Source organism: Arachis hypogaea, chromosome 17 (genome assembly GCF_003086295.3).
Source record: "Arachis hypogaea cultivar Tifrunner chromosome 17, arahy.Tifrunner.gnm2.J5K5, whole genome shotgun sequence".
Lineage (NCBI taxonomy): Eukaryota > Viridiplantae > Streptophyta > Magnoliopsida > Fabales > Fabaceae > Arachis > Arachis hypogaea.
Genome location: NC_092052.1, coordinates 115057901 through 115081552, shown reverse-complemented (window position 1 = coordinate 115081552; position 23652 = coordinate 115057901). Strand labels below are relative to the sequence as shown.

Below are 23652 nucleotides of genomic sequence, written 5' to 3'. Positions count from 1 at the left end.
CCCCTTGGGCTTCTTGTTGTTCGAATCCATCACCCAGGGGGCGTCCGGTGTGGCAATCACGTGCTTAAGCGCCTCATAGTCAAAAGTCATGGAGAGGAGAGCTACATCTGCCTGCTGGTAGGCACATGTGTCAGGAGTACCAACTCTGTAAAACAGTGCATCCCCTATGGCAGCCTCAGTGACCATAATCTCTCTACCCCTTAAGTGCACTGAATCCAAGCCTGCTCGAAAGAAGTTACAGTAAAACTCCTTAACCCATGAGATGTTAATCCTTCCCAAGTCCCTATCAACAAAATCTAATCCCAACTCTGAGATGCGGGCGTTTATGGCACGCCTCACTTCATTGGGAAGGTTCAGCTTTTTCTCAATGTTCAGATTTTTCTTCTTATAACTGGAGAAGCGTAGCTCATAGTAGAGGTTTGGGAATTTGATCGGGTCAGTGGGTGGCAGCAGCTGATTTTCCTTTTCCTCTTCGTTTAGCGGATTCTTGGCATAGTTAGCATATGGTGAGGGGGTAGAGGTCTTAGAGCGCTTTCTCTTTTTGGAGGTAGTGGCTATAGCCTTTTCTTTGTCTGACATCCTGAAAAACAGAAATGATATAATATAAGCAGATAGCCAAACAGATACAAATCACTTAAAGCAAAGCATATTCATGAAGTGAATAAAGTAAGGGATTTCTTGGAATTGCAAGCAACAGAATTCAGAAATCAAACCAAACTTCAAACCAAGAATTCAAGTCACATTTGCACATTATTCATTTACTAAGCCTAGGAAACACCATATCCAAAATAATGATCAAAAGAGTTAAGTTGAAAACCAAAAGAAGTTAGTTGGTTAAACAGGTTAAAGTTAGAAATCAGTTTGAAAATCAGTGATATGGTGGTTACTAGCTCAGTTCAAAAGGAATGCACAAAATAGGAATGTAAGCACATTCACAATCATGAAATGCATCAAGTCATTGATGATGAAATATGGTATAGCTAGAAAACAACTAATAAGAAAATAAGTCATCAATCAATGCAAGGATCACTAGGGTTATGTGAATTGGTGTTGGTGAGAGAAAAACCTTGAGAAACAAGTATTTTAAGCACATTTAACACCAATTCCAACAATGCATGCAAGTCACAAGGATTGAGATGAGATTTGAAAAATTCATGCACCATCTGATCAAGGGCAGGAATTGAATCGCAGTAGCCACATAGGTAGAAGAAATCATCAATCTTGTGGAAACAAGCAAGTTGGGCTTAACTCTAAATGAAAATCAAGTTTATGGTCAATCTGAAAATTTACTCAATCATGCAATGCATATAGCAAATTAGCATTACAAGCAAGTAAAGAGCATTAGGAGCATAACTAAAAACCTGTAAACATGCCCATGATGATTTTCCAAAACAATTTAGGTAACAAAATTCTATTTGACACAGAAATCATCAACTAGAAGCTTGTTATTTCAATCAAAACATTGCTATTTCATGAAGTATGGTTTAGGAAAAATCCGGCAGCATTTCAGCAGCGAATTGGCTATTTTCCAAATTCAAATAGTAAAATTAGATGCTATATGAGTTCATCAACAGCGAAAACACATAACCATATATATATATATATATATATATATATATATATATATATATATATATACATGAATTCATATGAACACAACAAACAGCCAATAGTTCAGCAGCAATTTAAATTAAACAGCACAAAAAACAGCAGCAGTTGCTTCCATCAACATTTCTTTCACCAATCAAACACAAGCAAGCAGCATTAACAAATTAAATGAACATAGAATAATCCAAGAAAACAGAGCAATTTCACATAGCAGCAAAAATTCAGATAAACCTAAATCCACTACTCAGCCCAGATTCGCTAACCTCCTAAGTAAACTAAACTAACTAACTAAGCTAATTAATTAATGAAATTAATAAAAAGCAGTAAAGGGAAGCAGAACAGGGGAGGGCAGAAACCTGGGAGACAGAGATTGAATGGGGCAAACGAAGGGAAGGGAGAACGGAGAGATGAACCGGAGCTTGCGCAGAACGGTGGTCTGGTGGCACAGGAGAGCTTGCGCCGGCGACAATGGAGTGCTCGTGGCGGAGCAGGGGCTGGCCGCGAGAGAGAACAGAGAAGAGAGAGTTGAGTGGGAGAGAGGGAGTGAGGAAGAGGGGGCTGGGCGCGCGCGCGGCGACGGTGGCGGTGGTGTGCCGGAGTGCTCGCCGGAGTGCTGGTCATGGAGGGAGAAGGGAAAAGGGACGTTGGGTGAGTGAGGGAGAAGGAGAAGAGACGTTAGGTGAGGGACGAAGGGAGTTTGCGCGACTGCGCTAGGGCTTCGCGTCCCTGGGGTAAGTAAAAATTTGAATCCACACGTGCGTGCACCGTGCGCGTCCGCGTGGGTGAGAAAATAAGGAAGTGGCGAGGAAGCCCCATACGCGCCTATGCATAGAAGGGAGAATTGGGGATCGGTGCGGACGCGTACAGTGCACATCCGCGTGGGTATGCTGGGCCAGAGGCACAAAAGAGGCCCAGAGTTGGCACAACTCTCGGGTCCTTTGGCCTGGGTGATGCTAAGATGCATCGACGCGCGCGCGCACTCTGCGCGTTCGCGTGGATGGCTTGATCTTATTGAATGGGTGCGAAGGCGCCAAGTGCGCCAATGCGTGGGTGAAGAAACAGGGAGAGGTGCGGACACGTACAGCATGCGTCCGCGTGGGTTGAGGCACAGAGTTGGCCTAAAAGTGGCACAACACTCTGGTCCTTGGCCCAGAAAGCTAAAATGTGCAGCCGACGGGCGCGCGCGCTTTGCGCTTGCGCGTGGCTTGGCTTTCTCTTCTTTTTTTTTTTAATGAGCATAAAAAAGAGCTCATAACCTTTCCATCCTTCTCCAAGACTCTAGACTAGCTAAGATGCAAAATTAAACACATTTTTGAAATATTGGGGATTTTTCAAACAAATTGAGGAAACTTGTAATCCAAGCAAAAACTCAAATTCAGAGAATTATCCCTAATTAAAGCATAGAATGTATAAACACCTTAGCAAGCAAGCAAAATATACCAAGAAGTAAAGAAATTATATATAATGGAACTCAATTCATTCATTCATTATATCTACAAGAGAATGGAAAGAGTTTACCATGGTGGGGTGTCTCCCACCAAGCACTTTTAGTTTAAGTCCTTAAGTTGGACATTGGGAGGCTTCTTATCAAGGTGGCTTATGCTTGTATCCATCCTTGAACCTCCAAGAGTGCTTGTCCTTCAATCGGTTGTCAGAAGTTCCAACCTTCTTCACTAAGCTTGAGTGAGGTCCTCTCCAAGACATGAGCTCCCAAAATTGACTCTCATAGAGTAATCCAGGATCCCATATCTTGTCCTCGCACCCATCTTCTAGTTGATTGCCTTGACTTTGTCCGGGCAACGAGAAAGCAGAATTCTCATGAAAGCACCAAACTACTCTCCTGGACCCATTTAATTGAGCATTACACCAATCCTTGCTCTTCAATTTTGAGCTTCTCCAACCATAATGAGTCTAGATTTAGAACGCCAACCACTAAACATCCTCCTCTTTCGCTTAAGTCCACAAAGTGCCCTAAGTTGGCCATCCGTCTCAAGCAGACCATACTCAAGTGGGATAATAAAGCTGAGAGTTAGAAGTTTTACCCACTCAAGCGAAGGATTGGATGGCGAACTAGGTGCAGGAGTTCCCAAAGATCTTGATAAAGCATGCTCTACTCCAATCCATCCTCTTCTAGAGGTTTCCACCACTTGGCAAGGTTTTTCAAGTTTCTCATCTTGCCAAGCTCCCTCAAGTTCACATTCTTCTTCACTAATTTCTTCTATCTCCTCCCCATCACTCTCATCATAGACGGGAGGCTTAGTGAAGTCTACCTCACCATCAAGTCTAAGCATTTTGGGGAAAGACTCTTCAAACTCGAAAGGATCATATGTTGATGCAGAATCATCATAGATAGGAGGGCTTGTTGCTTGGAACACTTCTTCCAGTTCTTCACTTACAATGGGTTTTGGAGGTGGCACACCCTCCTCAACCTCGCATTCTAGTCTACTGGGAGAAGGCTCAACAAGGTTGTCAAGGGGATTGATCAATGTGGGCAAAAAATCACTGGTGATGGAGTCCACTTCTTGATCAATTTTCTTCAACTCTCCGTTTACTTCCACAACGTTACTCTCCTCTTTAACATCCTTTATGTGCTCAACATATCACAAACATCCATCCACTACTTTCTTTTGTTTGCTAATCTCTACCTTCTCCTCTTGTTGGCCTTCTTGCTTCAACTCTTCTTTCTCACCATGGAGCTTCAAGTTCATTTCCTCACTAAGCTCCTTGATTGTTTCTCCATATTCAACAATGGGAGTACTTAGGGTGCATGAGCTTAGGTGGAATAACAGGTGATTCACGGCTTCTACCATGCTAGCTATCCTTGCTCTTAGTTCCTTAAACTTAGTTTCATCCTCCTCTTTTCGCCTTAAGATGTGGGATTCAAGGTCTCTCAGTTCTAATATGAAGGCTTCGTCGGGAGGTGATGGTGGAAGATATGGTTCATTTTTTTAGGGAAGATTGTTAATGTTGGAAGGTGGTTCATATTGGTGGAATTCTTGAGGTGGTGTATGTGGAATTTGTGGTTCTAGGGAGTATTCATGTTGGAATGGTGGTTGTTCTAGATGTGGTTCATATGGGGGTTGATATGGTGTGTATGAATTTTGGTCATATGGAGTTGAATGGTGGTGTGAGGCTTGTGAATATGGTGTATGGCTATATTGAGGAATGGGATCACATGCATATAGTGATTGTGATTGACAACCACAATGAGGGTCATCACAGACATTGGATTGATACACATTAGGATCAGGATTATACCCATAAGAGTTCGTAGGAGGTTGTTGCCATGAAGGTGGTTCATAAGCTCGAGGTTCCTCCCATCCTTGACTTCCAAATCCTTGATGCATATCCTCATTGGAGCTTCTATTTCCTACAACATAGTTTGAACTACACTCATAGTCAAAAGGATGAGAATTCATAGTGAAAGAGAAAATAAAAACAAAAATTAATAAGAAACAAAGAAGATAAAATCTTAAACTAGCAAAAACTAGCAAACAACCCAAAATTCAAGCTATTCACAATATATACAATAGCCAATAACATAGTACCATTGTGTCCCCGGCAACAGTGCCATTTTGATTTACGTTGGTTTTGTCGTGTCGGTATAGAATTTCACACAAAATGAATTCTCGTTGCAAGTATAGTTCTATACCAACAAACAATCCTTCCAATCAAAAATTGAGTTGTCACGAGTAACAAACCCCTAATTTATAAACCGAAGTATTTGGACTCCGGGTCGTCTCCCTAGGAAACAATGTAATGCTTAATTATTGGCTATGAAGGGGTAAGGGGGTTTTGGTTCATGAAATGGCAAGAAAGTAAATTGAGTGAATAAGTAAAGAAAGCAAGATAAAGAACTCTTGGCTAAGACTTGGGTAATTGAGATCACCATCCTTGTCAACAAACCAAATATTGATAATTATGAGACGCCAACCTATTAAGTCTACTTCCCAAAAGCTTTAAGTACGTAACATTTACTCCTAAGCTTGAAGTACGTCAAATAGGTTTGATCACATCAACCCTTAAGTCCTAACCTACCTACTAATTAACTTAGTAGTGGGTTAGCGTCAATGGGTATCAAATTAATCACCATGGGTACTCAATTCACCAATTCCATCATACCCAATAAATCAAGTTTACTCAATTCCCTTGGCTTAGACCAAGAGTTGACAAAACTACTCAAAAACTAAGGAGAACATTTCATCAAACACATAGAGTGCAATAAAAGTAAACATCATAAATTGCAAGAATAATAAAATCTACCAACTACTAATTATAAGAAGAGTGAGATCACAACTCAATTCATCAATTAAAAAAACATCAACATCAAAATTGCATTAAATGTAAACCAAATCTAACATGAGTTCATCATCACAAAAGAGAGCAAAATGAAAAATTAACATCACAATTAAGAGAATCAAGATGTAGAGATGAGAAATTATAAAAGAAACAAGATAAAATCAAGTAATTAAACATGAATCTAAGATAATCTAACCTAATCCTAACCTAATTCTAGAGAGAAGAGGGAGCTTCTCTCTCTAGAAAACTAACTAAAGGCTCATGTTGGTTAAACTAATTGCTCCCCCTTTGCTTGGACTTCAATTCTGCATGAAATACACTCAGAAACAAGTTAGATTTGGGCTTGGGCAGCTCAGAAATTGCCCCCAGCGTTTTGCCTTTAAGTGGGCCATGTAAGAGTATTGGCGCGTGCGCGCCATGTGCGCGTGCGCGTCGATTGGCAAATTCTCCATCCGCGCGGACACGGCATGTACGCGTGCGCGTCTATAGGCGAGACCACTTTTGCGCGTGCGCGCCCTTTGATGCATTCCCAATCTTTGTTTCTTCATGCATTCTCCCCTTTGTATGCTTTTCTACTCATTTCTTCCCTCCAATACTTGCCTTATAAATCTGAAATCACTCAACACACACATCAAGGCATCGAATGGAATTAAAGTGGATCAAAATTACCAATTTAAGGCCTAAAAGCATGTTTTTACACTTGAGCAAAATTCAAGGGAGAATTACAAAACCATGCTATTTCATTGAATAAATGTGGAAAAAGGTGGTAAAATCCCCCAAAATAAGCACAGGATAAATCACGAAATCGGGGTTTATCACTTTCCTATTGTCTTCTTCCAATCATGCGTGCTCCCTTCCATGGCAAGCTGTATGATCCTCTCGGATGAAAAATACCAGGTACGGTTTCTGCATGGCTAATCAACTGTCGGATTTCTCGTCTCGGATGAAAAATACCAGGTACAGCCACCGCACGGCTAATCATCTGTCGGTTTTCACTAGCCTCGCAATAGGATCTCTCTATTCTTTTGTACACTGTCACTGTGCCCAACATTCGCGAGTTTGAAACTCGTCACAGTCATCCCTTCCCAGATCCTACTCGGAATACCACAGACAAGGTTTAGACTTTTCGGATCTCAAGAATGCTGCCAATTGGTTCTAGCCTATACCACGAAGGTTCTAACCTCACAGACTCGGTCCGTGGATTAGAGACCCAAGAGAATATACTCCGGCTGTCGTCCAATGACACGTTGAACATCATGTAGACCGCTTGTGGTTGTCAGGCACGCGGATCTTGGCTAAGCGAGTAACGAAGATAGTGGGTGATTGTCATGGGTCACCCCTTCATTCTGACTTAACTGAATTAAGTATGAGAGTATATCTTAGAGAAGAAGTAGGCATGAATTGAAAGAGAAACAATAGTACTTGCATTAATTCATGAAGAACAGCAGAGCTCCGCACTTTAATCTATGAGGTGTAGAAACTCCACCGTAGAAAATACATAAGAGAAAAAGGTCTAGACATGGCCGAATGGCTAGCCTCCCATTCCAAAGGTGATAAAAAGATCTCCGGTCTATGAATACAATAGTAAAAAGTGCTATTTATACTAAACTAGTTACTAGGGATTACAGAAAATAAGTAACTAAGTGCAGATAGTGCAGAAATCCACTTCTGGGGCCCACTTGGTGTGTGCTTGGGCTGAGCATTGAGCTTTACACGTGCATAGGCCTTCTCTTGAGTTAAACGCCAGTTTGGGTGCCAGTTTGGGCGTTTAACTCCAGTTCTGGCGTTTTACACCAGAAAAGGGTTTCTAGCTGGCATTTAGACGCCAGTTTGGGCCATCAAATCTCGAGCAAAGTATAGACTATTGTACATTTCTGGAAAGCCCAAGATGTCTACTTTCCAACGCAATTGAGAGTGCGCCAATTGGGCTTCTGTAGCTCCAGAGAATCCATTTCGCGTGCAGGAGGGTCAGAATCCAACAACATCTGCAGTCCTTTCTCAGCCTCTGAATCAGACTTTTGCTCAGGTCCCTCAATTTCAGCCAGAAAATACCTGAAATTACAGAAAAACACACAAACTCATAGTAAAATCCAGAAATGTGATTTTTTCATAAAAATTAATAAAAATATAATAAAAAGTAATTAAAACATACTAAAAACTATGTAAAAACAATGCCAAAAAGAGTATAAATTATCCGCTCATCATTAAGCCAACTATGACTGACAAATCCAAAGATGGGATCTCCAAATCCAAGGAGGATGCTGAGAAGGACTTTGCAGAGAAATTGGAATATTGGGATAGTAAAAGTCACCAGATTATCACTTGATTCTGCAACACTTCTACTCCCGGCATTCATTTACAGTTTGGATGTTTTGAAACTACTAAAGAGGTATGGGATTATTTGGCAAAGCATTACATTATTTCTGATCTCTCTCATCAGTACCAACTGCTAAAGGAGCTTCATAGCCTTAAGCAAAAACGTGGCCAAGAAGTTCTTGATTTCCTTGCTGAGATGGAAATTATTTGGGATCAATTGACCTCTTGTGAGCCTATTCTTAAATATCCCACTGATGCTAAGGCATGTGCCTGCTTCTACTGCTACTACTGCTACTGAATCCACCACTTCTACCTCTCTCAACACACATTCTATCTCTCCATCAGACATTGAATCTCTTCTTAAGCAACTTCTCTTTTTTTTCTGGTAATACCCCTGCTGCTCTTTCCATCCCTCCAGGTAATTCTAAATGGTATTTTGATTCTGGTTGTTTTAATCATATGTCTCTTTTGCGTCATCTTTTCTCGTCATTATCTACCACTACAAATGCACCTTCTATCAACACTGCTAATGGTTCTCTCCTGCATGCAACACATCAAGGGTTTATTTCATAGTCCAATATTCATCTTCCTGATACTTATTTTATTCCAAATTTGAATTTTAATCTTATCTCTGTCGGTCAATTTGTTGAACTCAGTTTTGATGTCAATTTTTCTATTTCTGGTTGTGGTGTGGAGGATCGTCGGACAGGAAAGATCATCGGGACTGGTTGTAAGGTCGGACGATTGTTTGAGCTCAACAACCTTCATGTTTCCTCTACATCAAATCTCTGTGTTGTTTCTTCTCCATCTACTCTTTACTTGTGACACCGTCGTCTTGCCCATAGCTCCTTAAAAAAATTGCATCCTCTTATGTCTACGGGTGTTTTAGGTCAAGTTCAAAATGAGTCTTTTGATTTCATTTCTTGTCAAACTATAAAACAACCTGCCTTATCCTTTTATGACAATTCCTTTATTGCTTGCTCTCCTTTTGATCTTATTCATTCTGATGTTTGGGGCCCCGCTCCTACTGCTTCTATGGGAGGGGCTCAATACTTTATAGTCTTTATTGATGATTATTCACGTTTTACTTGGGTTTATTTGATGACTAATCGTCATGAGTCATGAGCTGCCTCAGATTTATATTAACTTTGCCTCTATGATTCGAACTCAGTTTTTAAAGGTCATTAAAATCTTTAGATGGGATAATCCTATGGAATATCGTGACTCCAAACTTTTAAATTTTCTTGCTGAACAGGGTACTTTGTCTGAGTTTTCTTGTCCTGGTACCTCTCAACAAAATGGCAGAGCTGAGCATAAACACTGTCATATTCTTGACTCTGTTCGTGGGATGCTTATTTCCTCTTCCTGTCTTGAGCGTGCTTGGGGTGAAGCTATTTTCACTGTTGTTCATGTTATTAATAGACTCCCTTCTTCTGTTCTTGGTAACACTACTCCTTTGAGCGTCTTTATCATACTTCTCCCAATTACATCTCTCTCCGTGTCTTTGGTTGTGTTTGTTTTGTCCTTCTTCAGCCTCATGAACACAATAAGCTTGAACCTTGGGCTCGCATGTGTTGTTTTCTTGGTTATGGCTCTGAACATAAGGGTTATTGTTGTTGGGATCCTATCTCTTGACGCATTTGTATATCTCGTCATGTTGTCTTCTGGGAGTATCACATGTTCTCTAGTTTTTCCTCTTTTGAGTCCATTCCTTCTACTCCGTCACCCTTTTTTACTAACCCCAATGTTGATCTCTTTCCAAGTGATGATACTACAGGGTCTACCCCAAGTCCATCCCTCGAGGCCCCTTCTCTTCCGTCTTCTCCATCTCCCGACGATTCCAAACCGGACGATGCTCCTGCTGTCATGCCTCCTTCTTCCACTCGTTCTTCTAGGATAAGAAATTCACCTCCTTATCTTCTTGATTATCACTGTTTTTCTACTATTTTTCATCATCATGAACCTCAGTCATTCTGAGAAGCCTCTACCAATGCAAATTGGCAGCAAGCAATGCAGAAAGAAATTCAAGCACTTGAAAAAGCACACACTTGGGACTTGGTTGATCCTCCTTCTGATCAAATTGTGGGTAGTATAAGGGTATACAATATCAAGACTCGCTTTGATGGTTCTATTGATTGTTATAAGACACGATTGGTTGCTCAAGGTTGTACACAAGAGTATGGTATTGATTATGAAGAGAATTTTGCTCCTATCGCTCATCTTATGTCTGTTCGAGCTCTTCTTGCTATTGTTGCGGTTAAAAAATGGTCTCTCAATCAGATGGATGTGAAGAATGCATTTCTTAACAGGGATTTGAAAAAGAAATTCTATATGAAACCACCTCCCGGATATCCTTATCCTTCTAGTAAAGTCTGTCTCCTTCGCAAGGCACTTTATGGCCTTAAGCAAGCTCCTCGTGAATGGTTTGACAAGTTCAACACTACAATATGCAATCTTGGTTTTACTTGCAGCCCTCATGAGAATACTCTCTTCATTCATAAAAGTGAACGTGGAGTTGTTCTTTTACTTTTGTATGTTGATGACATGATCATTACTGGAGATGATGTTGATAGTATCTCTGATCTCAAGGCGTCCCTTCATCGTATTTTTTAGATGAAAGATCTTGATTCTCTCAGCTATTTTCTTGGTCTAGAAGTCATATCCACCGATGATGGAATCTATCTCTCTCAAGCTAAATATGCTTCAGATCTTCTTGCTCGAGCCGGAATTATAGATAGTCGCATTGAGTCTACTCCTGTTGAGTCTAATGTTCGATTTACTCCTATGGATGGCACTATTTTGGATAATCCTACTCTTTATCGACAGCTAGTTGGAGGACTCGTCTACTTAACTGTCACCCGACCAGACATCGCCTATCCGGTTCATGTTCTTAGCTAGTTCTTGTCAGCTCCTCGTACTACTCACTATGCGGCAGTTCTTCGCATTCTTCACTACATCAAAGGCACCCTATTCCATGGCCTTTATTTTTTTGACCATTCATCTTTATCCCTTCAAGCGTACTCAGATGTTGATTGGGCTGGTGATCCCACTGATCGTCATTTCACTACTGGTTATTATTTATTTCTTGGGGACTATCTCATTTTCTGGCGAGCTAAGAAGCAAACATTCACTGCTTGATTAAGCACAGAAGGTGAATATCGTGCTCTCGCTGACACCACTGCTGAAGTTGTCTCAATTTGTTGGCTTCTCAAAGACTTGGGTGCTCCTCAATCATTCCCAATTGATATTTTTTGTGACAACCGCAGTGCTATTCAAATTGCCCATAATGATGTATTTCATGAACGCACCAAACACATTGAAATTGATTGTCACTTTGTTCGACAATGTATCCTTATTGATGCTGTTTGTCTCATTGCTGTTGGAATACTGGATTAGACTGCTGATATCTTCATAAAGGCTCATCATCTAACTCGTTTCTGGACTCTGTTATCCAAACTCAAGATGGTATCCTTAGCTCCCACTTGAGTTTGAGGGGGGATGTTAAGAGAATAATTACAATCAAATTAGATCAATTAAACTTAGTTTGGTAAAGCTTTTAGTTTTCAAAAATAGCTTATAAAAGCTAATTTTTAAAAGATGGCTTTTTAAAAGTCGTAGCATTTATATTTGGTAAATCAAATTAAAAATAGCTTTCAATAAACACAAGCAACAATAATTGCGTTTGGTAAAATAGCTTTTAAAATTTAAAAATACTATAATAGACATAAATGCAAGCATTAAATTTGAAAATTAGTTAACATATGAGGTTACATTAGACTTTTAAATTTTGAAAAGTACATGCCAACTTTGAAAAATTCTATCTTAGGTGCTTTCAAAAGTATCCGTCCGAATCTTTTAAAAACTGCAAGTACAAGCATATGGTCTTTTTTATTTACCAAACACAAAATGAGGAGCCTGAGTTTTTAAAAAGCACAAGCACATCTTCAAAAAGTTTTACCAAACCAAGTCTTAGTATCATTTGTATTTATATAACATATCTGTATATTAATTATAGGATTCTATACTTTTATTACTTTAATTCTTTTAGTACCTATATATACTTTTAAAAACTGCAAGCACAAGCACATAGTCTTTTTGATTTACCAAATATAAAATGAGGAGCTTGAGCTTTTAAAAAGTACAAACACCTCTTCAAAAAGTTTTACGAAACCAAATCTTAGTATCATTTGTATTTATATAGCATATCTGTATATTAATTATAGGATTCTATATTTTTATTATTTTAATTCTTCTAATACCTTTATATACCCTTGTACATTATACTTTTTCATAGGTTGAATAATACACAAAAATATTTTTTTCATATTGTTCTCTTGTTTCTAACATTTGCTATTATATAGTTATCTTAACTGATAGAGCAGGGCATGTATGCTATAAATACGGAAATTTATTACAGAACAACTTAAAGGCCAGTATCACGAAATCAGTGCCTTAATGCAAATTTCACACAGGAAATCAAAGAACAAGATATGAGGTTAGGTTAGGTGCCACACAAATGATCTATGCATGAAATTCTGAAAATTTACTACATTTATATATGTAAATACAGTCATACACAACCCTACATGCATTGGAAAATTATGGAATCTGTTTCACTCCGTGCCTTAATTAATATCTTTAACGACAGTTTTGAGTTCGTTTGTGGTTGTTGTGACCCTGCATTGCTGGTACCTGAAACATGTAATTAGGTGATCATTAACGAGTCCTGCTACCTGCATGAACGAATAAACCACGGTGGGTCCCACGCATTGGAAACCTCTGCGCATCATGTCCTTGCTTATGACCTCTGCTTTTGGGGTCTTCGCAGGAACTTGAAGTCCATATCGATATTCATTCCTAAGTGGTTTGTGGTTAACGAATCTCCAGCAATAATTGCTGAATGAACCAAACTCTTTCACAACCTGAACAAAACGGACTTAATTAAATGCTTAATATTAATTATTAAACTTTTAAATAAAACTATTATATTAGCTTAATGCAGAACGTTGATCATTATATTTTTGAGTCGGAAATATTTGATAAAAAAAAGAATTAGCCAAAAAACAACCAGAATTTATCTTATTTTATTTTCATTAATTGCTGTAATATTTAAATGTTAAATAAGATAAGTTCTGCCTGCTATTTATCTTCCTAACATTATCGTTTTTGAGTAAACTACTATATATATATATATATATATATATACCTTAAGTATTTGCTTGGCATTTTCCACAATAGCGCGGAGCTTTGGTTCTGATAACAATGAGCTGCCGTTTATTTTCAGTGTTAGCAACTTCTTATCAGTAAACTCTGAAACTGATGATGGTTCAAAATTTTCAAAAAGCTTCCTGTCACACATAATAATAATGTATCGATAAGTAATTATGCCATGGTGATGATATGTTGAGTAATGTCATGTCATGGTTTGTGAAACATTATCATGTAGTAAATATAGAGATAGACATGCCTAAATATGTGTCTTTGGTTAAGAATAGCTGGCCAGCTATATTCTGCTAATGCTTGTGAAAAGACTAAAAGCTCAAATAGCTTTTTATCATCAATAACTGGAACACCCCATTCTTCATCATGGAAAGCAGTATACCGAGGGTCTGGTAACAAATAAATAACATTTCTCAATTAGTCAGTTTGATAGTAATATGCACGACAAGGATTAACATCTAAAGTTTGTTGTAATGTAGCATAGTAATACTAATAATAACAAGCAAACAATGGCTAATAGATATGCCATAAGATAGAAAGCATATGTTATTATAACTAGATTCTGTAGCTCAAAATTTTTTATTTTTTTTAACACAAATTGAACGGTCCGATTTCTATACATCTCACAAATTAGATGGTCTAATTTCTGTATCTTTACAAATCAGACGGTCTGATTTCTGTACCTTTAACAAATCGAACGGTCTAATTTCTACTTCTCTAATTAAACAGTTCCACAGTTGAGAATAATAACACTCCAACAGTTCATATTTCAAAAAAACACCATTATCACTCTAATATCAAAAACAAAAAGTTTCGTAATTCACACTTTTTTAAAATACAAATGTTATTGATTATATATTTTTATTTATTGTCTATGATATTTTGGTTACCTAACATTAGGGCTGGAAGTGAGCCGAGTTGAGCCGAGTTAGACCAAGCTCAAGCTCGGCTCACGAAAATTGAGCTTGGCTCACGGCTCGACTCATTAACAATCGAGCTTATTTCTTAAGCTCAAGCTCGGCTCACCAAAAGCTCACGAGCTGGCTCGAACTCACGAACTGGCTCAAATAAGAGAAACATAAATACATAATCTATAATTTTATATCAATAAATTATAACTTATATATTTTTAAAAATATTTGAAAAGATCAATTTTATATATTGTTTATCTATCACTAAATTATAAATTTTTTATTTATGTTCTATATTAAAATTATATGTAAAAAATAAATATAAATATTAAATAATTAAGATTGTTATATATATATATATATATATATATATATATATATATATATAATCGAGTTATCTCACGAGCTAATGAGCTGAGCTTATCCAAGCTCAAGCTCGGCTCATTTAATTTATGAGCTCAATTTCAGGCTCAAGCTTGGCTCACCAGCTCACGAGCTTAGCTTATCGAGCTATTAACGAGTCGAGCTCGAGCTGGCTCATGAGCTGACTTGACTCACTTCCAGCCCTACCTAACATTATCCCCTGCTTTATTATTATTATTGTTGAAGACACAATTTATAATAATGCTAAGCACACAGACTATAAAGAACATGAATGTTATCCATTTAGAGGAGTGTTAGGGCAGCAGAATTTGTGATGTTTAGCCATTAATTAGTCATCATTAATATTTTTAATAATGTGAGATAACATCTAATGGTATAAAGATAACATTTAATGGTATAGGATTAATCATTTTTATTTTAATAGTTAAGTGCTGACTAGATTTTAACAAAAGTGTGGACCCCTGCACTTTCTCATCCATTTAATCGACACATATTTATGCCTGTTCTGAAAATTTGTATACTCAAGTTCATGCAGACATGGAAGAAAATAAAAGGTCGCAATGTTTGATAAAACAAACCGACAATGATGACATATCCATTCAACTGGATTAAAAGCATTCTAAGTCATCCTTCTAAAAGCAAGAATCTAATCTAATCCTCTAGTACATTTCTTGAAAAAGTGAACAACAGGTAATTTAAGGTGAGGAAGTATAGAGTCAGGACTAACCAGCATTTGGAGTGATCCAGTCACACCTCTTGGGCGGTCCTGATGAGGGCTTGGGGGATTGAGAAATAAAGGTGGCATTATTCACTCTCCTCTTCCTCTTTACTACACTATTGTTTTTGTTGCTGTTGTTTTTATTGCTCGAACCAGACAAGGAGGAATCCGAGGAGCACGTGCTGTCCACTGACACGTTACCTCGGACAACCGACTCTTCAATTTTTGGCGGTGCCACCACCTCCTCGTCCTTGGGTGGTGATGGCGGCGGCTTCTTCTTCGTTATCTTCACTTTGGTGGGGTGTTCAGCTACTGCAACAACTCTGTTCCCACCCGGTTTCAGAACGGCTCTCGCTACTTCTGAGGAAGCAGGTTTGGGATTAGCACGTGACTGAGTTGGCTTTGTGGCCATAGGCATTGCTAATATCTTATTAATTAATTTCTTTTGAAATTTTAAGCGGTTAAGTTTTTATGAGGAGGAGGGTTTCATATAAGGGAAGGGATAGTGGAGGTAGTAGTGAGCTAAGGCATTAGGCAAAGGGTCACAGTCAGAGTTCTATTACCTTCTCTTGTTACGTTGTTCGGTAACGTTTAAGAATGGAATGCTGTGGTGTATTTTGGAAGGTTGCTTACCGTTAAGAAAAAGAATCCAAAGCGTTCATTCACTCACCAATTCGCCACGTATTGGTTTGTGTTCGGTAGCTAAATATTACCCAACGGCTAGGTGCGCTGGTCACTGCCCACTATAAAACCAACTAACAACCAAGCAAACAAAAACTTATCACAACAAATTCATCTCATTAATTTAATTTAAATGCAACGTCACTATAAAATATTTTTACATACATTTAATTATATAATATTATATTAATAAAAATTATTATTTTTATATTAACTGAATAATTATTCAAAAAATTAATATAATTATATAATTATATAAAATATTTTACATTATTAGGTAGTGTTTGGTGAAAAGACAGAGGCTGAAAGATTAAGACTGAGAGACAGAGATTGGTGCAAAGTGGGAGATAGAATTTGAAACAAGAATGAAGTTCTAATTTAATTTGCATAAAAGATAAAATTAGAATTAATTAATTGAAATGAGGGTATTTTAAGTATAAAATATTATTAAAGTTTCAGTCTTCGTCTCTAAAAATTTCAGTCCTCTGCGTCTCCACTTTTTGGAGGTACTGAAATATTGAAATTTTGGAAATAAAGACAGAAATTTGAGTACCAGTCTTTGAACCAACAAATATGATACGGAGTTTCAATCTCTCGATCTCTATTTCAGTACTTCAAAACAAACACTACCTTAGTGCAGTAAAATTAAACATTTCATCTCATACCCTAGATTTTCTATAACTATCACTTTCGATATGAATTTTATTGAGGGATTAATTCTTTCTGATAAAGACACATCTATCTTAGTCACTTGCCAAGGTAAAGACTAGACCATTATGTGTGTTTCAAAAAATTGATATATGTAATATTTTTTATTTACATTTTTTAAATCTTTCTTTTATATCATAAAAAATAAATTTCAAAAATTAAAAGTGAAAAATATATAAGAAAAGTATACAGAAAAGTGACTTATATAATATCCATCTCTCAAAATGAATAAAAAAAAAAGTAACATTAAAAATAGTATTATTTGATAACTGTAACACTCTATTACACAGAATTTTACGCTTAAGTCGTAGAACAGAGGTAGTGTGGTGTTACAGACCTCTAATCATAAAATATTTACTTATAATAGTGAAAAAACATAATATACTAGGAGTCTTGAAAAACGGGTAAATACTCAAAATACAGAAATCAGATCCTAATTCTCCCTCAACCTCTATGAGGAACAAAATAATTAAGTTTCTTGGAGAGCAAGCTAGTACATATATACATACATATACAAACTGAAAATCCCAAATAACCCAGGGACTACTCCGCTTCAGGAATCCAGACGCTTAGCGAGGAGCCTCTCGACCTGCATCTGAAAATAACAACCCAGTATGGGGTGAGAACCAGGGGTTCTTAGCATGGTAAAGGTGCTACGCATATAATATATAAGATCCTGGGAATGCCAGAGGCAATCCTAGAACTCCAGCAAGCAGTTATAAAACTTAAACTCTAAGCAGAAGCCATAAAAGGGGTAGGTGACTTAGGTGCCCTAAACTTACTTACTTTAATCATATCATTAACACCTAACCAATCCACCCTTCTTCCGCTCCTCCATCATCCATGATTCAGTAGAGACAAGCAACTAAACAAATTCACGCACAAGTAAGAAGCAGATAGTGCAAATAGCAAATATAACAGGTAGCATGATATATATTCAGTTAGGCAATCCCAGGTAATGCATAGCAGACAAAACAAACAAATGCACATGATGTATGCTTATCCTATGGCTGATGAGGCTCATCTGTCGGTTATCCAGCCAGCCCGACAAGTCCGAAAACCTTAGACTATCCCCCGTCGTGCATCCCCATGAGTCTATGAATAGATTTCACATTGATTCATCATTTATACAATCATTTATTCATATCTCACTCAATGGGAGATATCCATTCTCGGGAATTTATACGTGCCCGGTCACCCTTACGACGTAGGTCAATAGAATATCGAGTTTCAACCTAGAACACGTGGTGGCAAGCCACAGTTCTGTCACCCAGGAAAACTCGTATCTCAGATATCATTAATTCATAAGCCGTTTAATATTCATAATCATTATATAATCATTCATCATAGCCATGGCATAATAACTTCATTTAATATCTACCTCTTTTTCTTATAACTCCTTATGTTTTTCCCTTTCTTCATTCTCAAGTTACCTTATTTCCCTAGCTTGAACTAGCTACTGGACTTAGTACTATACCTTATGTCTAAAAAGGATGAAAATGGAGGTTTAGAAGTCAAAAATCTGGTTTAAAACACAAAAATCTAGTTTCGCAGGAAGCAGGGGCCACGCATGCGCGTAGGCCATGCGTACGCGTGGTAGCATGGAAAGGTAGCACGCGCGCGCATTCCCTTACCATCCGTACGCGTAGGTGAGAACATCATGTCACGTGTACACGTGGGTCATGCGTACCCGTGGTCATGCATGTTGGCTCATCACGCGCACGCATGGGCTACTCGTGCATGCGTAGTTTAAAATACCATGCCACGCGTACGCGTGGGCGTACGATGTTAAAAAAAACACCGTTCACCCAGAAAGCTGCACAATGCCTAGAAATTATTAAATCCTCCTGCATAACACATAATTCATACCTAAACTTCTGACGTCATAACTTTTGCTACAAAATTCTATTTTTTACAAAATTTATACCGTTCAAAAGTTTACAAAACCATCTTTGAGTTGAAACAAATTTCACCTCCAACCAAAATTTGAGGCTCCAGTTATGAACCACCGAAGTTCGGCCGAAAACTAAGTTTTTCAAAAAAACTTCAAACCTCATTCTCTTTTCAAAATCCATTCCCACTCAATTCAACATATTCATATCCATCAATATATTTGCCCTCAACAATAGCACAACAATCCTTAGCTCATTAACATCTCATTTTAATCCAACTTTACAAGTTTTAATCACAAACTAACATATTATTCTATATACACATATTGATATTGTCATTACCATAAAATTCTCCAACCATCATCACATCATTATTCATTATATCAATGCCAACAAATTCAAATAAACACCACTCAATCTCAACCATACCATTATGTTGCCATAATCATAAATCCTCCATCAATCATCATTATTATATATATATATATATATACACATCCAATCCACATTATTGATTACTCAATTATAACCAAACACCAAGAAGACATTATAAATTCACCATATTCCTTAACACATGTCCAACATCAATTTATCCATCAATATCATAAAGACTAATCGTTTAACACATTTAACCACTTCAACTTATCCTATAGTTCTCTAGCCTAAATTTTCACAGAGCCTTACATATTAAATGCGCGAAACCTAAACCATACCTTGGCCGATCATCACGTTTGATCTAAGGCAGCCACACTAGTCACACACACAGCCCCTCTAGCTTGAGAAATCAACCAAAATCTTAGCACCAATCATCCACCAAGCCTCCAAACGTCCACAGTGCCAAGTTCCAATTACAACACACCACCTAATACAATATACAACATATATATATACCCAATTCAATATCTAATACACCAATTCAGATTCTTAGATACGGTTTCGGTCTCTTTACCTTACCCACGCGCAGAGCAACTCAAACCCGATAAGCTTCGCAAGCTAAAACGAACCTAAAACACCAAATTGGGTAAAGTCTCATCACAAGGGCTCAATTTCACACATAGAAAGGGGGTAGAGAATCTAAAATAGAATTGAGGCTTACCCATGAAATTGATCCGATGGAAACGTAGAGCTTGAAGCGTTGGACGCGTGGTCGCGAATGGTGTGACAATCGGAGCTCAAACAAGAAAGTTATGGTGGATTAAAGGGTTGTGAGGGTTTGGAGCTCTCCTCTCCCCCTTGCTGTATTCAGCGTGCTCTTTAGCTGAATGGGGAAGGAGATGGCCCTGCACCTTTTAAGTTATGGGTCCGGTTGGACCCACGGGTCCGGTTTGAGTTCGGTTCAATCGATTCGGTACATCCGGTCTAATTTTGGGCCAAATTTTTTAAAATTGGTGTCAAAATTTTTGTTTTGAAGAGCTCTATTCTATTTTGATATTAGATCTTCATTTTTAAATTTTCTAATTAAAATTCAATTTATTGACTAATTATTTACTGATTATAGTAGGATTTACAATAACCAATATGAACAATAATACGTAATCAGCAAATATTTATCATTTTTTATTAGTACTTGACCAACAATAATTTACACATATATTTATAGAAATTTTACACACAAAAAATATATAATTTATATTTAAATTTATCAAAACTTATATATATAAATTAATATAGTTTGTACCCATATTTTTTAGAATTTACATATATAAATTAATAAAATTTATTTGTTAATGACAATTTAATATTTTTATTAGTCAAATAATAGCCAAAATTACTAAAGCTGGATGGCTCAAAAATTTCTCTTTAGCTAACATCTATATAATTGTAATAAGTAATAACAGACAATTGAATTTATTAAGTGTTCTTCTCATCTTTTCATTTCAAAATAAAAAATAGAATTTTCAAAGTTTTTGTTTTTCGTAAAAGACGTTCAAATGTGTATATATGTCTTCCGTTTATTTCACTAATCATTTTTTAATATGTTACATTCTTTAATTCTTTTTCCCTCACTTGTTTCTCTATTTTCTGATTTTGTTCATAACTTTTAAATGTTCATAAGTGTTTTTTATTTTTATTTCATTTCTCACTTTTACATATGTTTTTTTTATGATTATTTATTTTTACTTGTATTTGTGGGCAATACATATATTAACTATAAGGTGTTTGCTTCGGTACGACTATAAATTTATACGTACCAGTACAATAAAAATATGGACAAATTAAAACACGTCATGTAAATTATGTTTTTCATATCAATAATTAATTTTTTTAAATACATATTATATCATTAATTTTACTAATCACCCTTATACTTTAATAAAAATAAAAATAAAATAAGAATAAATTTTATTTAATTTTTACGAAAAGACTTAAATATCTTTTTTGTATGAGACAAAAACAACTCTAATTCCTTAATTTATTCAAAATTCAATTAACTTTAGTTTTATAATTTTAAATCTGAATCAATTTAAAAATCGAAACCAAAATACATTTCATTATTCATATACACTAAAAAATTGCTTTGTTTATCATGAATCTTAAAATTCCCTCCTCTCAGAAACTGAAAAGTGAAAAGGGGACAAAGAACTCTAGCACCCCCAAGCCTCCTGCAGCCCCGCAGCCACCACCACCTACTCCACTCTCCTCTGGTCTCAGTCTTCACCGTCGTTGTCCAGCCCAGCACTCTGGTCTTATTTTTTTCATAGAGTCACCATCACCTACTCCACTCTTCTCTGGTCTTCACCGTCGCCGTCGCCGTCACCGTTCAGCCTAGCACTCGTTGTCAATCTCCGCCCATCTCCGGGAGTGAGATGCTTGAGATGAGATTGAGGGACAAAGTTGACCATGAAAAGGACAGAATAAGTAGCAATCTTCATTCTTGTTTTGTGATGTTTGAATTTGAAATTGAAATGCTGGAGCCTTTTGATTTTGTAAAACTATTTCAGATCTGCAAGGATCACTTGACTTGTTTTATGAACCAAACACTTGAAATCTCCAGCCACATGTTACTTGCACAAGTGATGTGAATACACAATTTCATATATAACAATTGCAAAAGTGATGTGAATACACACTTTCATATATAACAATAACGAGTGTATGATTGATCTTATGTTCTTACATACTAATAAAAAGGAATGCAATGCATCTCATATCAGATAATCACACAGTCCAAACTCTAAGTCATTCCTAATTACTCTCTTCAAGCCTTAATTTACAGCATAAATTGCACTTAACAAGTAAAACATTAAGAATCTGAAAAATTAATCAATTAGCTCCCGTTGATAAAACTAAACAGCTATGGTTAAAGCACGAATATATCGAATTAACACCAAAATTATAGGATATGTCACATGCAAATTAAATCTGATAAATCAGAAAAAAATTAACGAAAAAAAGAACGAGATGGTTCTGGAAAACAAAGTACTAAGAAAGAAGGAGAGTTTTGGAGAGAGAAATTGAGAAGTATTGAAGATAACCTGAGAAAAATTAGAGCTGAACCCAAACACTGTCGTCTTGGCTGAGGATTGCTACGGAAGAGAGGTGGTTGCCTTCAAGTTGCTCTAGCACCTGTAAAAAAAATAGACAACACCTTTAATTATAAATAAAAAGAAAAATTAAAAGAAGAAGCAATGCGAGGCGAACCTTAGCATCCCTTGTGAGACGATCTCCACTCTCACCCATGGAGGTGTTGAGAACGAGTTTCTGCACTTTAATCTCTCTCATTGGATTCGCAAGTTTCTTCTACGAACCATGTTCTCATTTTCATTCCAAATCAACACACAAACAAGCAATTAAAAGAAAACAAGAGAAGATCTGAGCGATTACCATTTGATTTGGATTTGAACTAATATGAAGGTGGCAGAATTGAGAGTGAAAGAGAGAAAGTGTCGATGAAGAATTTTTTTGATTTTTTTGTCAGATGCAATTTTTTTTGTATGAACATGATCAGAGATTAGGGTTTACGACGGAGTAATAGAGTATTAATAAGATTGAAATAATCTTTTTAGTGTTCATGAATAATGAATAACTAAATGTATTTTTGTTTTATTTGTTAAATTATTTAAAATTTAAAATTATAAGATTAAAGTTGGTTAAATTTAAAATTTTGATTAATTTAAATGGGTAATTTTTTTAAATGTAAAAAAGGATATTTAAGTCTTTTTATAAAATTAAATAAAAATATATTTTTAAAAAAAAAATCAACTGCTGATGGAGATAATATAATTCACGTGGCGTTTTGTTATTTGTCCACGTTTTTATCATATTGGTACGTATGAATTTATTATTGTACCGAAGTAAAGACCTAATTATAATCACAAATTATGCTATTTCAAATTAAATGACTTATATAAAGGTGATTTCATTTATTGTTATAAATACTAAATTGAATAAGTCATAATTACTTCTGATTTGCAATTAAATGAGAATAAAACCAGATATTATCTTTTGTTCTTTAGATAATTATCTTTTGGATTTTAGATATATTATCTTTTGACTTTAGATACTATTATATTTGGGCTTTAGAATTTAATGGGTACCATGCTCAAATATAAATAGAGCTTTTAGAATTTCGGTCCATAATATACCAAAAGTCGCCTCTGCAACTCTTTCTCCATCAGAGAAGTTGTAATTCAGCCGCCTAGGAATACAGAAGGTTTTGGTTGAAAAAGATCGAAAGAACCACAATATCTAAATTCTTCCATTAATTTCTGACTTTTATGAATAAAGGTACGCTTACACATTATAATATATTTTTAGTGACTCAATATGGGGCATTAATAAAATTATTTATTCCAATTGATAGATGAAACTATTCCAATAGGTTTTGTTAGAAACAATAATTCACTTAGGTTTATGTATATTTAAAAAGACTATGATGCTTTGGTCGGTATTTTATCGTGATTATATATGTGGG

The 23652-nt window shown here is 36.5% G+C and overlaps 1 protein-coding gene and 2 long non-coding RNA genes across 4 annotated transcripts; all 3 read right to left on the bottom strand.

The window, feature by feature from the left end:
• Window positions 1-12611: 12611 nt before the first annotated feature.
• LOC112766652 (uncharacterized) lies at window positions 12612-16044 on the bottom strand. 2 transcript variants are annotated; one of them, XM_025812546.3, is made up of 4 exons: window positions 15466-16044; window positions 13691-13832; window positions 13430-13571; window positions 12612-13145 (listed from the first exon to the last, which is right to left on the bottom strand). In XM_025812546.3, the coding sequence occupies exons 1-4, from the start codon at window positions 15872-15874 to the stop codon at window positions 12849-12851; spliced, it is 990 nt and encodes a 329-aa protein (XP_025668331.1). In that variant the 5' UTR covers window positions 15875-16044; the 3' UTR covers window positions 12612-12848. The 2 variants fall into 2 exon arrangements, with proteins under 2 accessions (XP_025668331.1, XP_072079447.1); XM_072223346.1 differs by having other exon boundaries at window positions 13430-13567; window positions 13687-13832; window positions 15466-16040.
• Window positions 16045-17086: 1042 nt separating this feature from the next.
• On the bottom strand, window positions 17087-20001 carry LOC112767193 (uncharacterized). The gene is made up of 5 exons (XR_003184767.3): window positions 19834-20001; window positions 19687-19741; window positions 19451-19599; window positions 17632-17710; window positions 17087-17440 (listed from the first exon to the last, which is right to left on the bottom strand). It is a non-coding gene; the product is annotated as an uncharacterized lncRNA (long non-coding RNA).
• Window positions 20002-21202: 1201 nt separating this feature from the next.
• Window positions 21203-22755, bottom strand: LOC112765939 (uncharacterized). Its single transcript, XR_003183973.3, has 3 exons — window positions 22380-22755; window positions 22214-22304; window positions 21203-21681 (listed from the first exon to the last, which is right to left on the bottom strand). It is a non-coding gene; the product is annotated as an uncharacterized lncRNA (long non-coding RNA).
• Window positions 22756-23652: the final 897 nt, after the last annotated feature.